This window comes from Notolepis coatsorum, assembly GCF_963971535.1.
Source record: "Notolepis coatsorum genome assembly, chromosome: 2".
Classification (NCBI taxonomy): Eukaryota; Metazoa; Chordata; class Actinopteri; order Aulopiformes; family Paralepididae; genus Notolepis; species Notolepis coatsorum.
In genome coordinates, this window is record NC_140166.1 from 44,387,279 (window position 1) to 44,410,056 (window position 22,778).

The 22,778-nt window shown below is 44.8% G+C and overlaps 1 protein-coding gene across 2 annotated transcripts; it reads left to right on the plus strand.

Moving 5' to 3' along the window:
• Nucleotides 1-1,706: 1,706 nt before the first annotated feature.
• On the plus strand, nucleotides 1,707-22,607 carry idua (alpha-L-iduronidase). 2 transcript variants are annotated; one of them, XM_084309297.1, is made up of 14 exons: nucleotides 1,707-2,195; nucleotides 2,873-3,013; nucleotides 4,758-4,840; nucleotides 8,541-8,648; nucleotides 8,746-8,841; nucleotides 9,739-9,941; nucleotides 13,640-13,819; nucleotides 14,953-15,169; nucleotides 17,201-17,416; nucleotides 18,507-18,628; nucleotides 21,113-21,238; nucleotides 22,046-22,122; nucleotides 22,235-22,335; nucleotides 22,448-22,607. In XM_084309297.1, exons 1-14 carry the CDS (start codon nucleotides 1,945-1,947, stop codon nucleotides 22,546-22,548), a joined length of 2,022 nt encoding a protein of 673 aa, XP_084165423.1. In that variant the 5' UTR covers nucleotides 1,707-1,944; the 3' UTR covers nucleotides 22,549-22,607. The 2 variants fall into 2 exon arrangements, 1 of the variants encoding a protein (XP_084165423.1); XR_014619434.1 differs by lacking the exon at nucleotides 22,046-22,122 and having other exon boundaries at nucleotides 22,448-22,569.
• Nucleotides 22,608-22,778: the final 171 nt, after the last annotated feature.

Below are 22,778 nucleotides of genomic sequence, written 5' to 3' on the forward strand. Positions count from 1 at the left end.
GTCCCTCTGGTCCAGGTGGTAGAGGGCAGTAAGGGCGGTGGTGTTGTCTGTAGGCCAACTGTAGTGGGTCCGATAGTGAGGAGATGATGTGAGTTTTTTTTACCATCCGCTCAAAGCACTTCATGAGGGTGGACGTGAGAGCTAGTCGAGTAACCTCGTTCCCAGTTGTATCTCATCCGTGACTAGTTTTGTTTATTTGTTTATTGTTATTCGCACTTACAAACATACATTCTGGGATAAAATAAGTAAATAGAAGAACAGTTCAAATGTGCAGGAAAGGTAAAAAAAAAACCAAGGGCTTATAAGCGACCTCCCCTCTTAAACCTAACTGCACATTAAAATGTATCCCCCCCCCCCCCCACATTATGCACAAACACATGCGCATATCCCTCTCAGATACACACAGATACATACAATACAGCATTATACAACTATTATAATGTTGGGATTTAAAAAAAAAAAAGACTACACAAATACAAATGGATACTAGACTACAGGATCTGTAGTTCTTTTTTAAGCTTACTTTTAAATATATTTAAAGTGGAACATGTTTCTATTAGATTTTATATATCATTCCACATCACTGCACCTTGATAAACAAATGAGAATTTGGCAACAGAGGTCCTACAGAAAGGAATGTGTAAGTCTTTATTTCTTCTTGTGAGATGTGCATGATAATGAGAATTAAACTCAAAATAAGTTTGAAAAGAATTAGGCAAAGATAAAGGAAGACCAATTACTTTGTACATAAGAATCCCTGTTTGATACTTGTTGACCTCATAAATTGTGAGTAGTTGCAGTTGTTTAAATAATGGTTTGGTTGGGGCTAAATAAGAAGAGTTGGTTGCAATTCTTACAAATGATTTCTGAGCTCTATGGATTGTTTGTAAGTAAGATGGGTAAGTGCTGGCCCAAATTATATTGCAGTAAAAGATGTGAGGATAAATTAAATTGTAATACAAAGTTAGTAATGTGCTTTTTTAATTGTTTTTTAACCCTTTTTATAATGCCCAACGATTTTGAAACCTTCTTGCAAACTATTTCACAATGATTCTTAAAGCAGAGTTTCTCATCGATATTGACACCTAAGAATGTCACTGATGAAACTCATTGTTCATTGTTATTGATACAAATCTTGGTTCCGTCCGAAATGTTTTTGTTCTTATTTCTAAAAAATAATGAAGTTAGATTTTTTTGACATTGAGTGATAGCTTGTTTAACTGAAACCAATAGGAAAAATGAGTCCAGAATTTGCTTTATGAATAAGGAAATCAAAATTCTTGTCAGTTGAGCGAATCACGCGGCCGAGTCCCGCCCCTAAACACTTTTTATTGGTCGAGAATCGCAAGCTGCTTTGCCTCCCCATTCCAGGTAAAACAGCGATTATTATGATTAAGTTAAGTTTCATAATGCATAGCTCAGACTTTCTCTCAAATACATTTTAAAATAACTGTTAAAAAGTAGTAAATCTTAGTCTATGGTTTTAGCTTTTCTTTTCCCTTCATATGTACAATGAATACGAAATAAAATAATTATGTTCAGACATTTCGATCCATTAATATATGAATATTGAATGCCAGAGTTTGTGTTACAGCATATTCAAAAGATGCGGAAGTAAAAAAATAAAATAAAAATGTAAGTAAGGACACGCCCACATTTTTTAACAACACAGTCGCGTGGTTATGACGACATACTGCTGAAGCTACATGAGCGCAGAGTACTTTTAAAGTACTTTATTGTTGATATTGCGTTATGTTGCGACAGTACAATACTCGTGTGTAATTATGGTTCTTATACACGGCTGCTGTGTCGACATGTCTTCATATTTGTCGTTTGCGATATCACGTTCCAAGGCTGATTTCTCTTGGATTTAGTTAGCTGTCTAGCCTAGCGAGGGTAGCTAAATTGATTGATTGATTGAAAACTGTATTAACAGATTGCAGAATGGGTACAGTACGGTACAGCTCAATACACACAATTGTTAGGGGGATGCAGACCAGAGAAAGACTTTCGTCTTGTTTACATCAGGGTCCCCCATTTTCCATGTTCAGGTTTATACATGCAGGAGTAAACTTCTTTGTCTTAGTGTTGCTGATTAACTTTACCAACACTTCAGACTCTGTGTCTGTTATCACGGTGGATGTGGACAGACCGCTGAGAGACCTGACACACTTCTGGAGAAGCTCTGGCTTCTGGTATGTTGAATGAACTCAAGTCATTTCCTCAATGCATGTCATAAATGGTACATAGCACATTTGAATGTGAGCAAGTTGTAGTATATTCTGCATGGTTGAAAAGTACATTATTGTTGGCACCAGTCAAATGCTGACAGTTGTATCTGTGGCTGGTAAATCGACCTATTCTACAACCTCTTTGCCATTTGCCTTGCAAGCCAGCCATAATTGTAAGGGCTGCGAGTGACGTTTGGAATCTAGCAGCCACTCTGCTTAGTGGAAAAAGGTTTACTTCTTATATTTAATGTGTATGTCTATATTTCTATCATACACAACCATGTCTAAAAGATAGACTAAGGTTTGTCTCAGTGAGACAAGTTCAGTCCCTCTACTGTCTCATGGGTGCTACAGTAAAACTAGGGCTGAAATAAATTCATGTCACAGTAATGATCCAGAATCTATTCACAACATGAATAATCCAAATGCTGTCCATCATATCAAACCAAAATGCTGTTATTTTTAGAGAAGAATATTGAAGAGCTCATATGAAGAGAATGAGCGTGAGAATCATTCATTTAGATTTATTTTTGCATGCAGCGATCACGATACAATATCGATACGATACATCACCATAATGAATTATCACCTAGCCTTACCTAAAAAAAAAAACAAGTACCTACCTACCTACCTGTCTCCAGCCCCCCTCTCCCACACACCCAGGCTGACCAGTTTGACCTGAGCCGGGACCAGGTGCTCAACCTGGCCTATGTAGGCTCAGTTCCCCATGAAGGGATCCAACAGGTCAGGGTCCACTGGATGCTGGAGCTGGTCACAGCACGGTAAGTGGGGGCGGCATCGTGTTCCATCCTTCTGTCATGAAAACAAAGCTATGCTCTTGAATGGAGCTGAACACAACGAGTAATGTAGGTTCATTCAGAAATTCCTTGGAGGCTTAAAGTAGGAATCGGTAATGCTGTCAAACAGCAACCTCTAACTAATGTAACTAAAAGTGCCCCTCTTGGTATTGTGCTTTGTTTACATTCTCTGTGTTGGTTGGAGTTGAGTGGGGATAGATGAGAGGTCGCTTATTGCTCGCCACACTTCAGACTCTGCCGAGAGGTCTGGAGAAATTCACAGTATACCAAGTCACTATAGCCATAGGCATAGCTACATATATATTATATTAATAATTAATATATATACTGTACATACATACAGACCTCTCTTGGCAGAGCCTGAGGTGTGGCCAGCAATAGCACACCCCCCCCTATCCCCACTCAACTGGGTTGTGCATACCAAGAAGGGCATGTTTACCTAGAAGTTCCTTTTTGACGGCATTACAGATTCAGCTTAAAAGAACACGCCAACATTTGGGGAAATTAGCTTATCATCTTCTCCAGAGAGAGACAAGAAGATGGATACCAGTTTTCTCTCTGTGCGTTCAGTAGAAAGCTATCTGGCTGCATGTTAGCCTAGCATAGCACAATGAATGGAAGCGTTGTGCGCTAAGCTAGGCTAACATGCAGCCAGATAGCTTTCTACTGAACGCACAGAGAGGATAGAGGATTTGTTCTTTTAACAATAGTTGCCAGTCACTGGTGGTTTGGGTATGCATCTATTAGGGCTGTCCTCCACGAAAGAAGTTCTTAGTTGATTAGAGTTTGTAAATTAACCGATGAGTTAATTTAATGGATACATCTGTAAAATCATTTTCTACATGCAGTCACACAAGAGGGACCTCTTTAAATCTAGTCCAGATATGTGATTATCAATTTTCAGGAAGTAACTCATTCAGCATAAAAAAAAAAACTAATTGACCAACAAGGCCTTATTGGAATAAAACCAACCCGACTGATTATTCGACTAAAGGGAAGCAGCCTTAGTATCTGTCTACCGTGTGTTGCTAGGCAACAAGGACACTGCCACCTTACAAATATTGTCTTTCAACTCCCTATGAGCTTGTAATACTGTATCTAGAAAGGGATATATTAGCCTTTGAGGTCTCAATTTTGATTGAAAAACACCAAGTCCCTTGCTCTATTTGAGCTAGCTAAATAGTGTTGTGCTTATAGAGCAATATTTATTTAGTTTGGGATTACCCCCACTAGCTAGCATTTTTGTCATGAAGTTCAGCTACAGGAAATGAAAAGACAGCAGTAGGGATGTTCTGATCGGACAGATCGGAATCGGAGCTGATCAGCACTGGTCGGTATCGGCTATATTAAGCCTGATCAAATTCCCATAGTTTTTTTGTAAAAAACTATTAAGGGAAAGCTGTGATATAGGCGTTTTCTTTCTTTAGGCATAGATATTCAATTACCAAGCATATTTGCCCTATACTGGATTGGTTTCACTAACTTAAATATACTTAAAGTGTGCACAGTGCAGCTGTATTATCTAGGAAAATACAAATATCGGATCGGGACTCTGTATCGGCAGATACTCAATATTAAATGTCTCGGATTGGGGGCAAAAAAAACATGATCAGCACATCCCTAAATGGCAGAAGTGGACACAGGGTTTATAAGGTGAATACTGAAAAATTGCAACAGTCAAATTTGTAATTTCTGTGGATTGTCATAGATATGTTGACGGAGGAACCCGGTACAACTTCACCAAACTGGATCAGCTGATCGACCTCTTGCGGATAAATGGACTAAGACCAGGTATTCTAAATCATCCCCTCACAACTTCTATAGCCTCTAGCTCTTCCTCACCTTCACCATTTGGTATTATTCCCTCTGGCAGAAGACTCAAGTCTCGGGTGCAGGACATCCCGTTTTTAAAAACGGTACATATCCCGAGGCTGTCCGTCACCTGAACTCAAGTACAAATGTACAGGCACTTTGCACCACAAGGGCTAGCACCAGCCAACATGCACTTTAAGGCAATATGCACTTTAAACTGGAACACTGAGAAATTTATTTTAGGTACTGTAGCATTTTTTCTTTTTAATTGTTTATGTAAAACTTTTATTGTGGGGATTATATTGCATGTATTGTGTTTTTATATTGTATGTTTTTATAATGTCTGTACTGTATGTGGCACCAAGACAAATCCCAATCAACCATGTTGTTAGATCCTGATCAATTTGGCCAGTATCACGTCTTCGTCTGTTTGGCTCTCCATCCAATTCCTCTGCGTTGTGTCATTTTAATGGTCCTGACGTCTCCGACACTGGCTGATAAGATCCTTATCTCTCCCCATTAGTACTATCCGCAAACCATAATAATTCTCCACCTCCGTAAGAATTCGACACTCAGACACAGCGTAATACCTTATAAGGAAAAGCGTTGTTTATTTCTATAAACAGAAACCTCAGCTCAGATGTTAACAGATTGTATTGTCCTTGAAAAGTCTATTTTTTTTTTTTTTTTTTTGGTCTTTTTCCCCCTCCATTTTCCTCCGATTTTCTCCCATCCCAATGTTAGTCGTATGCCAATTCCCAGTCCCTTCCTGGTCGCTGCGCACTTACCCCCCACAGTCAGATCATCTGGGAGAGTGGAGGCTACCACGTGCTTCCTCCGACACACGTCCAGCCAATCACCGCTTCTTTTCACCTGGCAGCGCGGATTCTCATTGAGAGGGCGTAGCGTGTGGGAGGACCACACTATCCCCCTCACGTCCAATCCGCGCTTAGCAGGCGCCCCGACCGAACTGTAGGAGTCGCTGTTTACAACGACCCGGACCCACCCCGCCAGCTTCTCCCACCCTCTGATACAGCCAATTGTATCAGTGCAGACGGCCAGCCAAGCTGGTGACAACCCCGGAGCTGTGAGCTGGATTCGAACAGGCAAATCCAGCTCAGCTCCGGGGCTGGTGACGAACGCAATCTCCGCTCGGCCACCTAACCGCCCGTTGAAAAGTCTATTCTAATGATCTTTCGGTGTGTTCTATTGTCCCTCTGCTATTCAGTCCAAAAGTGGTCAGGCCTGGTCGTCAGCCACGACCATCCTTGTGGTAGCCGAAGCTAATGATGATGTGGCATTCTCCCCCCCCCCCCCTCTGTGATAAGAGGATAGAGTCTCTTGGTCCCTTCCCTCCTGTGGGATTCGTTTCTTTGGTCTCAGTCAGATTTTAGTCTGCCCTACACCCGGAAACACTGTTCGACTTATAGATCTTCGTCGTAGCAACGACGGCCCACCCCTTTCTGGTTGTCATGTGCCGCGCTGTCATGACAACCGCGTTTAACCTTTACACACATTTCACGTTTCATTAAGATGAACCTCTCTCCCTTCTGCTCTGGGCCTACAGTACACTCGCTCTTATCAATGTTTTGTTACAAGGAATTCAAAACATTCTCTCGCTGGCAGTGTGCCTCACAACAATCACCCTGCTCTACTGAACCACCGTCTCCTGCTTCCACTGTCAGCCTGCACTTCGACCTCTCTGACCCGGCACCATTTTAGCTGTGGTCATCTCCCCCAAATCTATACATCACATACATTGAATAAACCCCGTTTTCTCTCATTCCCCCCTTTGATTCTTAATCAACCTTCAGAATCAACAGACTACTTGGTTTTTCAATTAATTATACCCAAAAATAGACTCGTAACAATGAGGGCCCCTGCTGTTTGCCTTATTGTTTTCCATTACCCGCATCACACCCAAACCAGAAAGGATAAACAACGATCAGGGAGGAGAGAGAGAGAGAGACAGAGAAAAACACAGATTGCAACTTTCCAGACAACACACCTAAACCCTTCGGCCCCCCTATTAGGTACACCCCACGTCCAAATCAGAGCGCTCCCTTCCCTCTTACAGTACACCTCCCATCTTGGGCCGGTCCCGTCTCCTAGGTCAAGGGCCCCTTTCAGTGACGGCTCCTTTCCTGAGCTGGTCCCCCTTCCAGGGCGAGTCCCCTAGGCAAAAATGTCTCCCCTAGTCTGCTACTGCTCAGTGTCTCTGGCTGTCCTCTCCACATCTGCTCCTCCACCGCCGCCGTCTCCTCTCTCTCGTCGTGGATGATCTGTGTACCAGGCTACGGTGCCTGGCCCCTGCTGCTTCCTCCTCCTCCAGTCTGTCTCCTGATCGTCTCCACCGCTGTCGGTGTCTCCCTCCGATCTTTCTCCTAAGCGCTGTTTTTCCTACAGCGCTGGTCCGCCTCATGACCGCTCGACTCGCCGCTCTCTCCCAGGGCTGGCCGGCCTTGCTCGATCATGATTCTCCCACACACGATGACTGTTGTTCACTGTCGTCCCATTATTGAAAAAGTCTTTATCCGTTGTTCTTATCTTGTGCAAAACTGGCTGTCATCGGCAACCAACTGTTCCCGTTGTTTTTATCTCTTGCAAATCCGGCTGTCATCGGCAACCAACTGTTCCCGTTGTTTTTATCTCTTGCAAATCCAGCTGTCATCGGCAACCAACTGTTCCCGTTGTTTTTATCTCTTGCAAATCCGGCTGTCATCGGCAACCAACTGTTAGATCCTGATCAATTTGGCCAGTATCACGTCTTCGTCTGTTTGGCTCTCCATCCAATTCCTCTGCGTTGTGTCATTTTAATGGTCCTGACGTCTCCGACACTGGCTGATAAGATCCTTATCTCTCCCCGTTAGTACTATCCGCAAACCATAATAATTCTCCACCTCCGTAAGAATTCGACACTCCGACACAGCGTAATACCTTATAAGGAAAAGCGTTGTTTATTTCTATAAACAGAAACCTCAGCTCAGATGTTAACAGATTGTATTGTCCTTGAAAAGTCTATTCTAATGATCTTTCGGTGTGTTCTATTGTCCCTCTGCTATTCAGTCCAAAAGTGGTCAGGCCTGGTCGTCAGCCACGACCATCCTCGTGGTAGCCGAAGCTAATGATGATGTGGCATTCTCCCCCCCCCCCCCCCCTCTGTGATAAGAGGAGAGAGTCTCTTGGTCCCTTCCCTCCTGTGGGATTCGTTTCTTTGGTCTCAGTCAGATTTTAGTCTGCCCTACACCCGGAAACACCGTTCGACTTATAGATCTTCGTCGTAGCAACGACGGCCCACCCCTTTCTGGTTGTCATGTGCCGCGCTGTCATGACAACCGCATTTAACCTTTACACACATTTCACGTTTCATTAAGATGAACCTCTCTCCCTCCTGCTCTGGGCCTACAGTACACTCGCTCTTATCAATGTTTTGTTACAAGGAATTCAAAACATTCTCTCGCTGGCAGTGTGCCTCACAACAATCACCCTGCTCTACTGAACCACCGTCTCCTGCTTCCACCGTCAGCCTGCACTTCGACCTCTCTGACCCGGCACCGTTTTAGCTGTGGTCATCTCCCCCCAATCTATACATCACATTGATAAACCCCGTTTTCTCTCAATGTGTTGAAATGGCAATAAAGGTTTCTATTCTATTCTATTACTGTCTGACGTGCTGCAGGTTTTGAACTGATGGGAAGCGTCTCCAACTACTTTACCGACTTCGAGGACAAAACACAAGTGGTAGAGTGGAGGAACTTGATCCACCTCGTAGCCAAGAGGTACATTGGTGAGTGAACAGTGATTGAAACATAATCACATCGGGGTGATGGCACTCTTGTGAGTTCTGTTGTGTTTTGTGTTAAACAGCTGATTGTGCATCACAGACAGGTACGGCTTGAGCAGCGTCTCTCAGTGGAACTTTGAAACATGGAACGAGCCCAACAACCACGACTTTGACAACGTCACCGTGTCGATACAAGGTAAATATTATTAAATATATTAAATTAGTAAATATCGTAATCATACACTAATGGTAGAATCTGGCAAAATGAATGTTGTATTCAAGGGTAATTATGGCAACATGTTGCTGAGCCTACTCATTATTGTTATAGAAATTGGATAGCGTGTGATATTCTGTGTCAATGAATAGCATGGCATGTAACGATAACATCTTTCTTCACGACTAAGAATGACATTCAAGCCATATTTGAAACGTCCAGAGATGTCTGAATTATATTTGAAGTGTTATCGAGACAATGAAGACACTTAGTTGTAGACTGGACTCAAGTTTACTCTCTTTGACATAGACCCTTACACACAGACTGGTGCACCCATATATATCGTCCGGCACTATATAGTCCCTACTACATATCACTACATCCCCCCTGTTTAGCAGTATTGCCCCATATATACTTTCCCAGAATGCAGAACCTTCCTTAGCAGAACATATATGTAGAACAACACTCTATGTCAATAGTCCACTGAAATCACATCACCAAGTTCAAGTTTACTCTCTTTGACATAGACCCTTACATATATGGTGCAGCACCCATATATATCGTCCGGGTCGCGCACCGCCACTATATAGTGCCTACTGCATATCACTACAATAATGAATATATCTTCAGCTCTATTCAAGAGCATACGATTATTGTTGGTAGGCGGTAATTGATTTGGTACAACATGGTAGCTCAGGTCCAGTGCAATAAGAAAAGCAAGCGCATGAATGTGAGAATATTATTCTCACATTCATGCGCTTGCTTTTCTTATTGCACTGGACCTGAGCTACCATGTCGGCGTGTTGTAGAGTGAATATATGTGAGAATATGTACCGGTAGAGTGAATATATATATAATATGTACAGTTATTCTGTGTAGGGTTCCTGAACTACTATGACGCCTGCTCAGAGGGCTTGCTGGCAGCCAGCGGGGCCCTGAAGTTTGGGGGTCCAGGGGACTCCTGCCATTCCCTGCCACACTCCCCCTACTGCTGGGCCATGTTGCAACACTGCTACAACGGCACCAATTACTTCACCGGGGAGAGAGGGGTCCGCCTCGACTACGTGGCCGTGCACAAGAAGGTGGGACTTCCTGTTGGCGGTATGGATGACACATGAGGTTGAGGTTTTGTGCATCTTTGTGTGCGTGAGTGCTTGCTTGCATGTCCATGCCATTGTCCGGCAGCGTGGCTACATGAGTAGAGCTCTGGACCAATGATCGGAAGATCACCGGTTCGAGCCCTGGTCAAGGCCGTTGTCGGAAAGTAGTGTTGTTGTCCAGCAGGGAGCACTCTGTCCTTAAAGCTGCGAGTGCCGTTCTTCGGATGAGACGCTAAACCGAGGTCCTGACTGACTTCGGTTGTTAAAGAACCCATGGTGTCTATCACAAAGAGTAGGGGTTTCCCCGACATTCCTGGCCAAATTACCAATCAGGTCTCTGACATCAAGGCCATTTAATCATCCCTTTCCCTTAATTGGCTGATATCAATCCTTGTCTCCTGAGCTGTTCAGCCATTGTGTAGTGTGATGTGTGCCTGGTGTCAGTGTATGGCAGCCATTGAGCCTGCGTAGCCCAAGGTTGGGTGCTACCAGTGGTGGTGAAGGAGGCCATTTCCACTCTACATTGTGGGGAGCGCTTTGAATGTCTAGAAAAGCACTATATAAATGTAATGATCATTGGTCCTAAAATCATGTATGGAAATTGTCTTGGTGACACATGGTATAATGACAAGAGGACCTCACACACAGTGCACAGAGACGGCAAACGGTAGACATTAGACTGTATATATCTCCAGTGTGTTTACAGTGTTTTACAAGCATTGTGTGGAGAAATGGGGAAATTCAGTAGTGCTAAAATACACAAGTACAACTAGAGTTCCAAAAAGAAACCAACATCACATATTTGGCTCGTGTCAGTAGGGCTGTTCTCCACTAAAGAAATTCCTATTCAACGAATAGTCTTGGAAGTTGATTTAATCAACAAATCTGTAAAATTGTGTTTCCCACATGCAACCATTTACATTTAGTAATTTAGCCGACGCCTTTTTCCAAAGCGACTTACAAATTGTGAACAACAAGTCGGCGGGAGGGGCACATCTTGGCAGCTAGGGGTCGTGGCTTTGTTTGTCTTCAGAGCTGGCACTGGCAGCCCTACATGTCGGGTGTTTGAGCCTTCAGAGCGGGCAGCCCTCTACATGTCCGGTGTTGCTCTCTCTCTCTCCACAGGGTGGAGGTTACTCCCTGCCCTCTACATGTCAGGTGTTGCTCTCTCTCTCTCTCTCCACAGGGTGGAGGTTACTCCCTGCCCTCTACATGTCAGGTGTTGCTCTCTCTCTCTCTCCACAGGGTGGAGGTTACTCCCTCTCTCTACATGTCCCGTGTTGCTCTCTCTCTCTCCACAGGGTGGAGGTTACTCCCTGCCCTCTACATGTCCCGTGTTGCTCTCTCTCTCTCCTCAGGGTGGAGGTTACTCCCTGCCCTCTACATGTCCCGTGTTGCTCTCTCTCTCTCCGCAGGGTGGAGGTTACTCCCTGCCCTCTACATGTCCCGTGTTGCTCTCTCTCTCTCCTCAGGGTGGAGGTTACTCCCTGCCCTCTACATGTCAGGTGTTGCTCTCTCTCTCTCCACAGGGTGGAGGTTACTCCCTGCCCTCTACATGTCCCGTGTTGCTCTCTCTCTCTCCTCAGGGTGGAGGTTACTCCCTGCCCTCTACATGTCAGGTGTTGCTCTCTCTCTCTCCGCAGGGTGGAGGTTACTCCCTGCCCTCTACATGTCCCGTGTTGCTCTCTCTCTCTCCTCAGGGTGGAGGTTACTCCCTGCCCTCTACATGTCAGGTGTTGCTCTCTCTCTCTCCACAGGGTGGATGTTACTCCCTGCCCTCTACATGTCAGGTGTTGCTCTCTCTCTCTCCACAGGGTGGAGGTTACTCCCTGCCCTCTACATGTCAGGTGTTGCTCTCTCTCTCTCCACAGGGTGGAGGTTACTCCCTGCCCTCTACATGTCTGGTGTTGCTCTCTCTCTCTCCACAGGGTGGAGGTTACTCCCTGCCCTCTACATGTCAGGTGTTGCTCTCTCTCTCTCTCCACAGGGTGGAGGTTACTCCCTGCCCTCTACATGTCAGGTGTTGCTCTCTCTCTCTCTCCACAGGGTGGAGGTTACTCCCTGCCCTCTACATGTCAGGTGTTGCTCTCTCTCTCTCTCCACAGGGTGGAGGTTACTCCCTGCCCTCTACATGTCCCGTGTTGCTCTCTCTCTCTCCTCAGGGTGATGGTTACTCCCTGCCCTCTACATGTCCTGTGTTGCTCTCTCTCTCCGCAGGGTGGAGGTTACTCCCTGCCCTCTACATGTCAGGTGTTGCTCTCTCTCTCTCTCGACAGGGTGGAGGTTACTCCCTGCCCTCTACATGTCAGGTGTTGCTCTCTCTCTCTCTCCACAGGGTGGAGGTTACTCCCTGCCCTCTACATGTCCCGTGTTGCTCTCTCTCTCTCTCCTCAGGGTGGAGGTTACTCCCTGCCCTCTACATGTCCCGTGTTGCTCTCTCTCTCTCCACAGGGTGGAGGTTACTCCCTGCCCTCTACATGTCAGGTGTTGCTCTCTCTCTCTCTCCACAGGGTGGAGGTTACTCCCTGCCCTCTACATGTCAGGTGTTGCTCTCTCTCTCTCCACAGGGTGGAGGTTACTCCCTGCCCTCTACATGTCAGGTGTTGCTCTCTCTCTCTCTCTCTCCACAGGGTGGAGGTTACTCCCTGCCCTCTACATGTCAGGTGTTGCTCTCTCTCTCTCTCCACAGGGTGGAGGTTACTCCCTGCCCTCTACATGTCAGGTGTTGCTCTCTCTCTCTCTCCACAGGGTGGAGGTTACTCCCTGCCCTCTACATGTCAGGTGTTGCTCTCTCTCTCTCTCCACATGGTGGAGGTCACTCCCTGCCTTCTACATGTCAGGTGTTGCTCTCTCTCTCTCTCCTCAGGGTGGAGGTCACTCCCTGCCTTCTACATGTCAGGTGTTGCTCTCTCTCTCTCTCCACAGGGTGGAGGTTACTCCCTGTCCTCTACATGTCAGGTGTTGCTCTCTCTCTCTCTCCACAGGGTGGAGGTCACTCCCTGCCCTCTACATGTCAGGTGTTGCTCTCTTTCTCTCTCCACAGGGTGGAGGTTACTCCCTGCCCTCTACATGTCAGGTGTTGCTCTCTTTCTCTCTCCACAGGGTGGAGGTTACTCCCTGCCCTCTACATGTCAGGTGTTGCTCTCTCTCTCTCCACAGGGTGGAGGTTACTCCCTGCCCTCTACATGTCAGGTGTTGCTCTCTCTCTCTCTCCACAGGGTGGAGGTTACTCCCTGCCCTCTACATGTCAGGTGTTGCTCTCTCTCTCTCTCCACAGGGTGGAGGTTACTCCCTGCCCTCTACATGTCAGGTGTTGCTCTCTCTCTCTCTCTCCACAGGGTGGAGGTTACTCCCTGCCCTCTACATGTCAGGTGTTGCTCTCTCTCTCTCTCCACAGGGTGGAGGTCACTCCCTGCCCTCTACATGTCAGGTGTTGCTCTCTCTCTCTCTCCACAGGGTGGAGGTTACTCCCTGCCCTCTACATGTCAGGTGTTGCTCTCTCTCTCTCCACAGGGTGGAGGTTACTCCCTGCCCTCTACATGTCCGGTGTTGCTCTCTCTCTCCACAGGGTGGAGGTTACTCCCTGCCCTCTACATGTCAGGTGTTGCTCTCTCTCTCCACAGGGTGGAGGTTACTCCCTGCCCTCTACATGTCCGGTGTTGCTCTCTCTCTCTCCACAGGGTGGAGGTTACTCCCTGCCCATCCTGCAGCAGGAGGTCCAGACGGTGGGCGAGATCCAGCAGCGCTTCCCTCTTTTCCGCAGCCTGCCCGTCTACAACGATGAGGCCGACCCGCTGGTGTGCTGGTCCAGGCCACAGGCGTGGAGGGCGGACGTCACCTACGCAGCCATGGTGGTCAAGGTGGGTTTTTAGAAGCATGTGATGAAAAACTACATACGCTATATACACACAGTTGTTTCCACATGATGTCACAGTGGCGTCTATACTTTCCGTAGCCGCATTTCTGCAGGACGCTCTCTGATTGGCCACTGACTGACGCTCTCTGATTGGCCACTGACCTGTTTGCCCAATCGCGTGACGAGCTGTGTCTTTGCCCATTTCCGCGTCGAACAGCCTGCAAACTACCTGGCGTTCTATCGCCATGCTCTAAGACAAACTCTAACCTTAACCAACTTCGAAAGAGTGCCTAAGCTTAACCGTCGAAAGAACTTGCCGTCACGCTCTAAGACAAACTCTAACCTTAACCAACTTCGAAGAGTGCCTAAACTTAACCAGTGTAGAAACAGGCGTCGGCCAATCAGAGAGCGTCCTGCAGAAATGCGGCTACGGAAAGTATAGACGCGTCACACTGCCCCTCGACAGCCATTTTTTGCGCCTGCCATTTTGTCTCCCTCCTAGTAAGCAGCATGCTTAATACAATGTGTGGCATGAAATGGGATGTGTGGGGGGAAAAAACCTATCTTTGATCATGTTCTACGGTGAGACTCTGGTGCTCTGACTAGGGTTGGGTACCGTTCGCATTTGAATCGATACCGGTACCCAACGGTACCTTTTTCCGGTACTTTAGTCTCTAAAAATGTTATTTACCTACCACACTTGCAACCGTTTTCGGCTTGCCATTGCCCCGACTGCTTTTTTGTTGTTGAATCAAGTCAAATCTTAGGTAAGTGCGTGTGAACGTGCGGCACACTTCATAGGTTTTGTTTTGCGGTAAACGAAACGTTGACGTCATCAAAAAATATATATACCGTGTATATATATATATATTTTTTTTTGCAATACCGAAATGTGGCACAGGTGGATCTCACGTCAATTGGTACTCGATAGTGCCGACGTGATTCGGTCGATACCCTTAAAAGTACCGGATTCGGTACCCATCCCTAGCTCTGACTGAAGGCAGAATCGACTCAGGAGCAGTGCAGTCAAATATAAGTGAAGATTTACAGTTCATTCATAACTTATTCAATGTCAATATACCTGTAACTCACTCAAAACACGGTTTCGTCACTCATCTCCGTCTTCCCTCCCGCCAGGTGATCTGGCAGCACCAGGACCTGCTGCTGGCCGACCCGAACAGCACCATCAACTACACCCTGCTGAGCAATGACAACGCCTTCCTCAGCTACCACCCCTACCCCTTCAGCCAGCGCACCCTGACGGCCCGCTTCCAGGTCAACAACACCCAGCCGCCCCACGTCCAGCTGCTCAGGAAGCCGGTTCTCACTGTCATGGGTCTGCTGGCTCTGCTGGGTCAGTGGTTCTGAACAGTTCTCACTGTCATGGCTCTGCTGGGTCAGTGGTTCTCAACCTTCTCTAGATGTGAAGCACCTCTATGACCGGCAATGTCACAAACTCAATCTATACTTGACATCTCGACAACAGTCACTGTGTGTTGGGAGCGGCTGGGTAGCGCAGTGGACTAAGCACTCGCCTACCACCGCAGAGACTCTGGGATCTAATCCAGCTGTCAGCGGTACCCCCGGCCTGGTCAGTCGTCCCTACTAACACAATTGGCAGTGTTAGCGGGTGGGAAGCCGGTTGGGTACGTGTCCTGGTCGTTGTAAACTGCGACTCCTACTGGTCGGTCGGGGCGCCTGTTCAGCAGGGAGGGGATCTGGGGGAGGTAGTATGAACCTCCGCACGCGTTACGTTCCCCCAGTGAAACTCCTCGCTGTCAGGTGAAAAGAAGCGGCTGGCGACTCCACATGTATCGGAGGAGGCGGTAGTTCTACACCCTCCCCAGGCCGACAGTGGGGCAATGCACGCAACGACCAGGAAAGGAATTGGCATAACGACTAAATTGGGATGGGTGAAAAATACAGAAAGCCCAAAAAGAAATGGAATACATTTCTTTTTTAAACAGTCACTGTGTGCAACACTTGCAGACGTGCCGACACAGAGCTAACCATCTCAGCACCAAGGTATGAAAGCTCCTGATAGAGAATCAGAAATCTTTTTATGAATAAATTTGGTTTTGTTTTGTTTTATTGAAATCTACACAGCAGTATTTTTTTTTGTATCCTCTTTTTCTCCGCCTGATTTTTCTATTTTTCTCCCCCATCTCAATTTAGTCGTTATGCCAATTCCCCCCCTCCCCTACCTGGTTGTTGTGCGCATGTTCCTCATACTGGTCGGTACAAGGGAACCCTGAAGTCAACCGCATGCTTCCTCCGACACATGTGGAGACAGCCAGTGACTCTTTTTCCACCTGGCAGCGAGGACTCTCATTGGTGAAGCGTAACGCGTGGGAGGTCACGCTGCCTTCACCATTTCCTGCCTTTCGCTGAGCAGGCGCCCTGTAGGCGTCGCTATCCACAACGCCAGATTACCACCCACGACTTCCCTCCCCCTAACCCAGCCAAACGAGTTAGTATGACGATCGACCCAAGCCGTTTTGATTGATTGATTGAAAAGTTTATTAACAGATTGCAGAACGGGTACAGTACAGTACAGCTCAATACATACAATTGTTAAGGCGATGCAGACCAGAGAAAGACTTTCGTCTTGTTTACATCAGGGTCCCCCATTTTCAATTCATCATATAGATGCAGCCGTAGGTAATGCTGACTCCGGGAGTCGAGACCGCAGCCTCTTGCATTGGTGACGAGCGCAATCTCCGCTACGCCATCCGACCGCCCTTACACAGCAGTAGTTTGTCTATACATAAGAAGTAGGGCTTGGTATCAGCACTGATTATTCGATTAGATTTGTATTCACAAGGTAAGGATTAGATTTAATTTAATTTCATTCAAGGCTAACATGCAGCCAGATAGCTTTCTACTGAACGCACAGAGAGGAAACTGGTATCTATCTTCTTGTCTCTCTCTCTGGAGAAGACGGTAAGCTAATTTCCCAAAATGTTGGCGTGTTCCTTTAACCTAACATTATCTTGGGATCTTAAGATTTATTTAGATTTAGGTCTTCAAGATGAATGGATGAGAATGAGCCTGACACATGGGAGGAATGGTAGTGTTGACAACAGGGACAGCAGTGGTCACTAGCTTACTTGTCAATACACTTGGATAGAGGGAAGATTGTTTCTGTATGAGCCCCTGAGAGTGTGTGTGAAAGTAATTAAAAGGTAAGTAAAGGAATGTTCAGTCAATATACAACACAGAGTCAAATGAGTAACAGTGAGGTACAATGCAGAAATGAGATGAGGTACAAAACTTAGGGTAGGGTGCAAATGAGGTATGAATGTAGTGCAAATCTCTTTAATAATAGATAAATATAAAGAAGTTGTTGTTTTGTGTGTGTGTGTGTGTGTGGTTACACCCTAAGGAGAAACCCAGGTTCTGGCTCAGATTCTGGAATTGGGAGGGACCAGTGATAACGGCAGCACAGTGGGGGTTCTTGCCAGCACCCACGAGCCTCTGATACCAGGCAGCTCCGACAGTTGGCAGGCGTCTGTGTTGGTTTACAACAGTGATGACAACTGCACCTCCACCAAGACGGATGAGGTCACTGTGTCACTGAAAGGACTGGCTCGTCGAAAGGGTGGGTTCATCAGGAAAGGATGGGTCTGTTCTGTTCTTGCTTTTGTAAACTGATTATTCAGACATTCTCCATAAACTATGAATAGGGAGGTGTAGTGTTTACGTCATTGCTGTTTCCGGCCGGTCCACCTCGCTTGAAATCGAACAAATAAAGCATGAACATTTGCATGGTGTACCTTTTTGTGTGTATTCATCCACAATCTATAGCTCAACATGAAAATATTTGCAATTAATCGTAAAATTATTTACGTCAAATTGTATTTAAACTAAAAAGGCTTAACAATAATGTTAGTGATAAAAGGGAACTCATTTTGTGCAAAAATTGAAAGCTTGCCAATGTTCATGAGGCAGAATTGTTACAATAGCCGATAATCCATTTTCCCAACGATAAATCCCTATACGGGTGGACCTCGCGGGCTGTCCAAAGTGACGTCAGACTACACCTCCCTATTGGGAAGGGGTTGGAATGACACAGAGCACCCGGAGGAATATCTTGAGTATATGGGTACAGACCTGTTTCAGACCTCAGAACACTGTAGAATAAAGCTCATTTGGATATAAAAAGTAAAACATTCTGCAGGTCCGCAAAATCAGTCCCTAGTTCATTGTCAATGTGGAATAATTTGACAAGATATTATTCACAGAGGCGGACAGCAGAGTATTGGATTAACATTAAGGATAGAGTTTACTGACAGAATGATGAGTGGGAGAAAACAAAATGTTCTAGGCAAGTCTAATTTTCTTGGACATGCTGTAAGCTAATACATTCTGTATCACTGTTATCAATTCTGAACCAGAACATGTTCATCCCTAAAACATTCCTCTGGGTGCTGCTGTCACAGTCTCATCTTTCCCCAATTAATTCTCTATGGAGCAGATCCAGGTTTTACATATTGATAAAATCACACATTCACATCTTTGTTGTATGGTTTTCCGGCTTCGGGAGTGAATGGTTCATGGTGAATGTGAATGGTTCACAAATATTACTAGACTATCCTAACATATGAACCTTTAAACTGAAGGGTGTCCCCCTCTCAAGTCAAAGTCCAATGTGGCCTTTTATTAATTACATGTTGTCTTTTTCTGTGTAGGTCTTGTATACGTCACATATTACCTTGATAATAACGGGACTAACCCGTACCAGCTGTGGCAGAGCATGGGCAGCCCAGACTACCCCACAGCAGAGCAGTTCAGACGGCTCAGGACTGTGGAGGTAAGAAACAAAATGGCATCTTTTACTGCATGGAAAATGTGCCTATTTTTTTTTTTTTTTTTTTTTTTTTATAGATTGTAGCTGAACGTTGCTAAGTGACCAAAATTAACTGCTTTTCAGAAGGGCATAGTTTATCACATTGGCTTGAGTTATACGCTTTTGATGTGTGACTATTTTGAGAGCCCTGCACCAGTGTGATATAAACCATATCAACTATATTTGAGAGCCCTGCACCATATCAACTATATTTGAGAGCCCTGCACCATATCAACTATATTTGAGAGCCCTGCACCATATAAAATATATTTGAGAGCCCTGCACCATATAAAATATATTTGAGAGCCCTGCACCATATCAACTATATTTGAGAGCCCTGCACCATATCAACTATATTTGAGAGCCCTGCACCATATCAACTATATTTGAGAGCCCTGCACCATATAAAATATATTTGAGAGCCCTGCACCATATCAACTATATTTGAGAGCCCTGCACCATATCAACTATATTTGAGAGCCCTGCACGAGTGTGATCAACTATATTTGCAGGGAAGGAAAGACCTGTACGGCTGTGACTGATTGTTTCTCATAACGCAACATGTGTTGCTACTACGGGTGGAACGGTTCACAAAATCGACGGTTCGGTTCGTATCACGGTTTTAGGTTTTCGGTTTTCGGTTCGGTATACGTTGTTTTTTATTATTTTTTAATTTAACACTCCAAAAATACCATACATCAACATAAGATATATAGCCTAAAAATAATCCAACTTTTCAGTTATTCTCATAGTCATGCAAAAACTGAAAGAATGAGGCCATTTGACATCAGGCACATTATTTTGACAGTGACGGTTAGAGCTAGGAGAGATTTTGGTACAGCAAGAGGGGAGGCATTGCTGATTTAAACATGCTTCTAATTTATTTGGTAAAAAAAAAGTTTACCTTTTAATAATGTTTGGCACACAAAGACCGAACTGTATATAGGCAACATTTGTCAAAGTATTAACTTAGTGCAAACAAAAAATTATTAAACCTTTCCATTTTTGTGGCCACATTATAGACAAAGGCCAACATAAAGTATGCATAATGCTCAACCAGCACTAGACTTTCTTATCAAAAAGTAAAAGTCACAGAAAAGATGATTAGGGTTTATGGGGTTTCTTGAATTAATAATAATTTGCACTAAGGAATGTTGTAACTGTTGTTATCTTAAAAATTTTACAAGGGAATGGGGAATATAACCCCCCCCCCCCCCCCCACACAGTGGTGTGTGGAGTTGGTACGTCCCAGCAGGGACCAGGATGTTATGGGTTGCAGACGCAGTTGACACACACGCTCTAGTCTCCTGGCTCGTTATTGAACACAGTTATCTTTGAACCTCTGTTGTCAAGCCTCGTCAATATACCCCCCTTCCCCACTAATCGAACTGGTGTCGTGGAGTCACTTCTCTGTGAGCGTTTCCACGGTTAGCTTGCGGCTAACATTAGTTAGCTTGCGGCTAAAGTTAGTTAGCTCGTAGCTAACGTAACGTTAGCCTAGCTCGAGGCTAACGTTATATAACCAAACAATACACACATGCCCCGAACCGTGGAGGTCGTACCGAACGGTGTACGGTTCGAATGCGTACCGTTCGGTACGACCTCCACGGTTCGGGGCATGTGTGTATTGTTCGGTACACGGTTCGAATGCGTACCGTCCCACCCCTAGTTGCTACAGCATTCCAAAAATAAGTTCAGATCAAACTGTCAAACTAGTTTATACTAATTGTCAGAAAGATATTTTAGGTTCCACTTTAGGTTGAAAAAGATTAAGTAAACAAGTGAGCAAGCCGCCGTTTTCTTTTTGAAAACTGGAGCAGAGAAACGGGGACCTCTTAACTCGTAGCACCTTTATCCATTCCACATGGGTCAATGAGAAGTAGGCGTATGCTACATGCACATAACATTTAATAACATTCATGTTGGACCTGCCAAAATATTTTAAATTATAAATTCATGAATCTATTTTCTTGTTGATGATTAGTCTACATAACGTTTTTCTCTATAGCACTTTTTAATTAGGCAGTTCACCAGAATAACACTGGTTTATTTTTAACACAATCTCACACATCCCACAACTTCTCAAACCTTGACAAATGTATACAATACCAAAGCTACTAACATGAGCACAAGCATTTTCTAGAGACCCTATCTTTTCGACATTTTATAGATAAATCAGCTTCTTCTGTCTCCAAATGGTGCGTGCAACTTTCGGGGAGACTTGAGGGACATTCTTGGAAACTACTTTGTTGTACTTCGACACGCTTCATCTGTCGTCAGACATGGTTTCATCCAGACTATTCCTGGAGACCTCCGTGAAAACCAAACCGTGCGCCCAAAATGCATCATTGTTTACAAACTGTAAAATGGTCTATATGTATGACATTATCCCACATTGGCTTTTACCATTTCCTTGTGGATTAAGCTGAATCCTTTTCATGTTTGCAGGATCCTCAGGTTGACGGACCTTTCCCTGTCCCTGCAGGGGACACGCTGACCCTGAAGGCCGGCCTCTCTGTCCCTTCCGTCCTCCTTGTCCATGTGTGTGCCCTGCCCGGGGCCATGCCAGACCAGGTCAGTGCCATCTCACATTATGTGTGTGCCCTGCCCGGGGCCATGCCAGACCAGGTCGGTGCCATCTCAGGCCATTAGGGCTGTCCTCAACTAAAGACATTCTGTTTTAGGATGTATATATGTACATATCTGTCTTTGTTTAAATTTCTTTTATGAAATAATTATTGATAATAATAATATTTATTTTTTAAACAGTCGGTTAGTTGATTAGAGGGACATTATTGTCCCTCAGCAAATGAATGCAGTCATGCAGAAGGACCTCTTTAAATCTTAACACTTGTTGAAGACCAAAGCTTATTGGTAAGTATTATTGTGATGCCAGACGTGTGCTCATTTCCCAGGAAATAACTCATTCAGCATAAACGGCGAATAAAATACAAATGAAAAAAAGGCAACTTACAATAACAAGTCTTAAGACTGATATTTTACTAATTGATCTATCTAAAGCCCTGCCCTCTTTTCGTGATCCTCCAATCATAACCGTTTCTTCCCTGAGGGAAAAAATAGGACAATTGACTACGAGGGGGCTACCCTGCAAGCCATGTGCTTGAGTTCTTCTAACTTCTTTTTATTATGGTCTATTTTTAAAACTGAATCAAACCATAAACAAGGTGGCCTGTTGGGATGTTAGATCCTAATGTGAAAAACGGTGATTTTATATGTGCTCATTTTATGCCTGTCTTTTTTTCTGTTGTGAAGCACTTTGAGCTGCAATTTTTGTATGAAAGGTGCTATACAAATACAGTTTATTGTTATTATTATTGTCAGTACTTTACATTTTATGTGTATTTATTGATTATTTATCAGGTGAATGGATTACGGTTCATCAAAATCACCAAAGGCCAAGTGCTGGTCATCTGGTCAGATCACTGTGTTGATTCCAAGTACGTGTGCGACAATCACCATAGAACTTTTCTTCATTAGTATTTTTTCCCCCTTCACATAACCTTGGTACTATTGGAGACATTTAAGTGTGTTTATTTAATGTTTTGTTAGATGCATCAAAACATATGAAGTAGAATTCTCAGAGGAACAGAAGGCGTTCCACAGGATCAATACTCGGGATACCATTTTCACATTACATGTGTACTCCCCAGGTAAGGATGCATTCTTTTTTTAATGGCAAAAAGGCACTGAAGAATAACATAAGGATCAGTGAAAGATGATACATTCCCTTATGTATACTTTGTTTTGTTGTGTGTTTTCTAGTAAACCTGGAGGTTACTGGTGTGTACCGGGTTCGAGCGGTGGACTACTGGAGGCGGCCTGGAGCGTTCTCACTGCCTGAGAGGTACTCAGAGGACCGCTAGCGAACCACCACTTCACAACATGGTACCATGGATGCACACTCCATGGAGGAGAGTATTTTCATGTGCCAATTATAGTTTTAGCTGTAGTACTTTTGTATTCTTTTGTACAGTGTAAATACATCTTTCAGAGAATAATTGTATAATAATTTCGTTGTTTTTGTCATTTATTTTATGTATCTGAAAGTATTTGACTGTAATTGCACATTGGATGAGTACATGTTTGTCTTAAT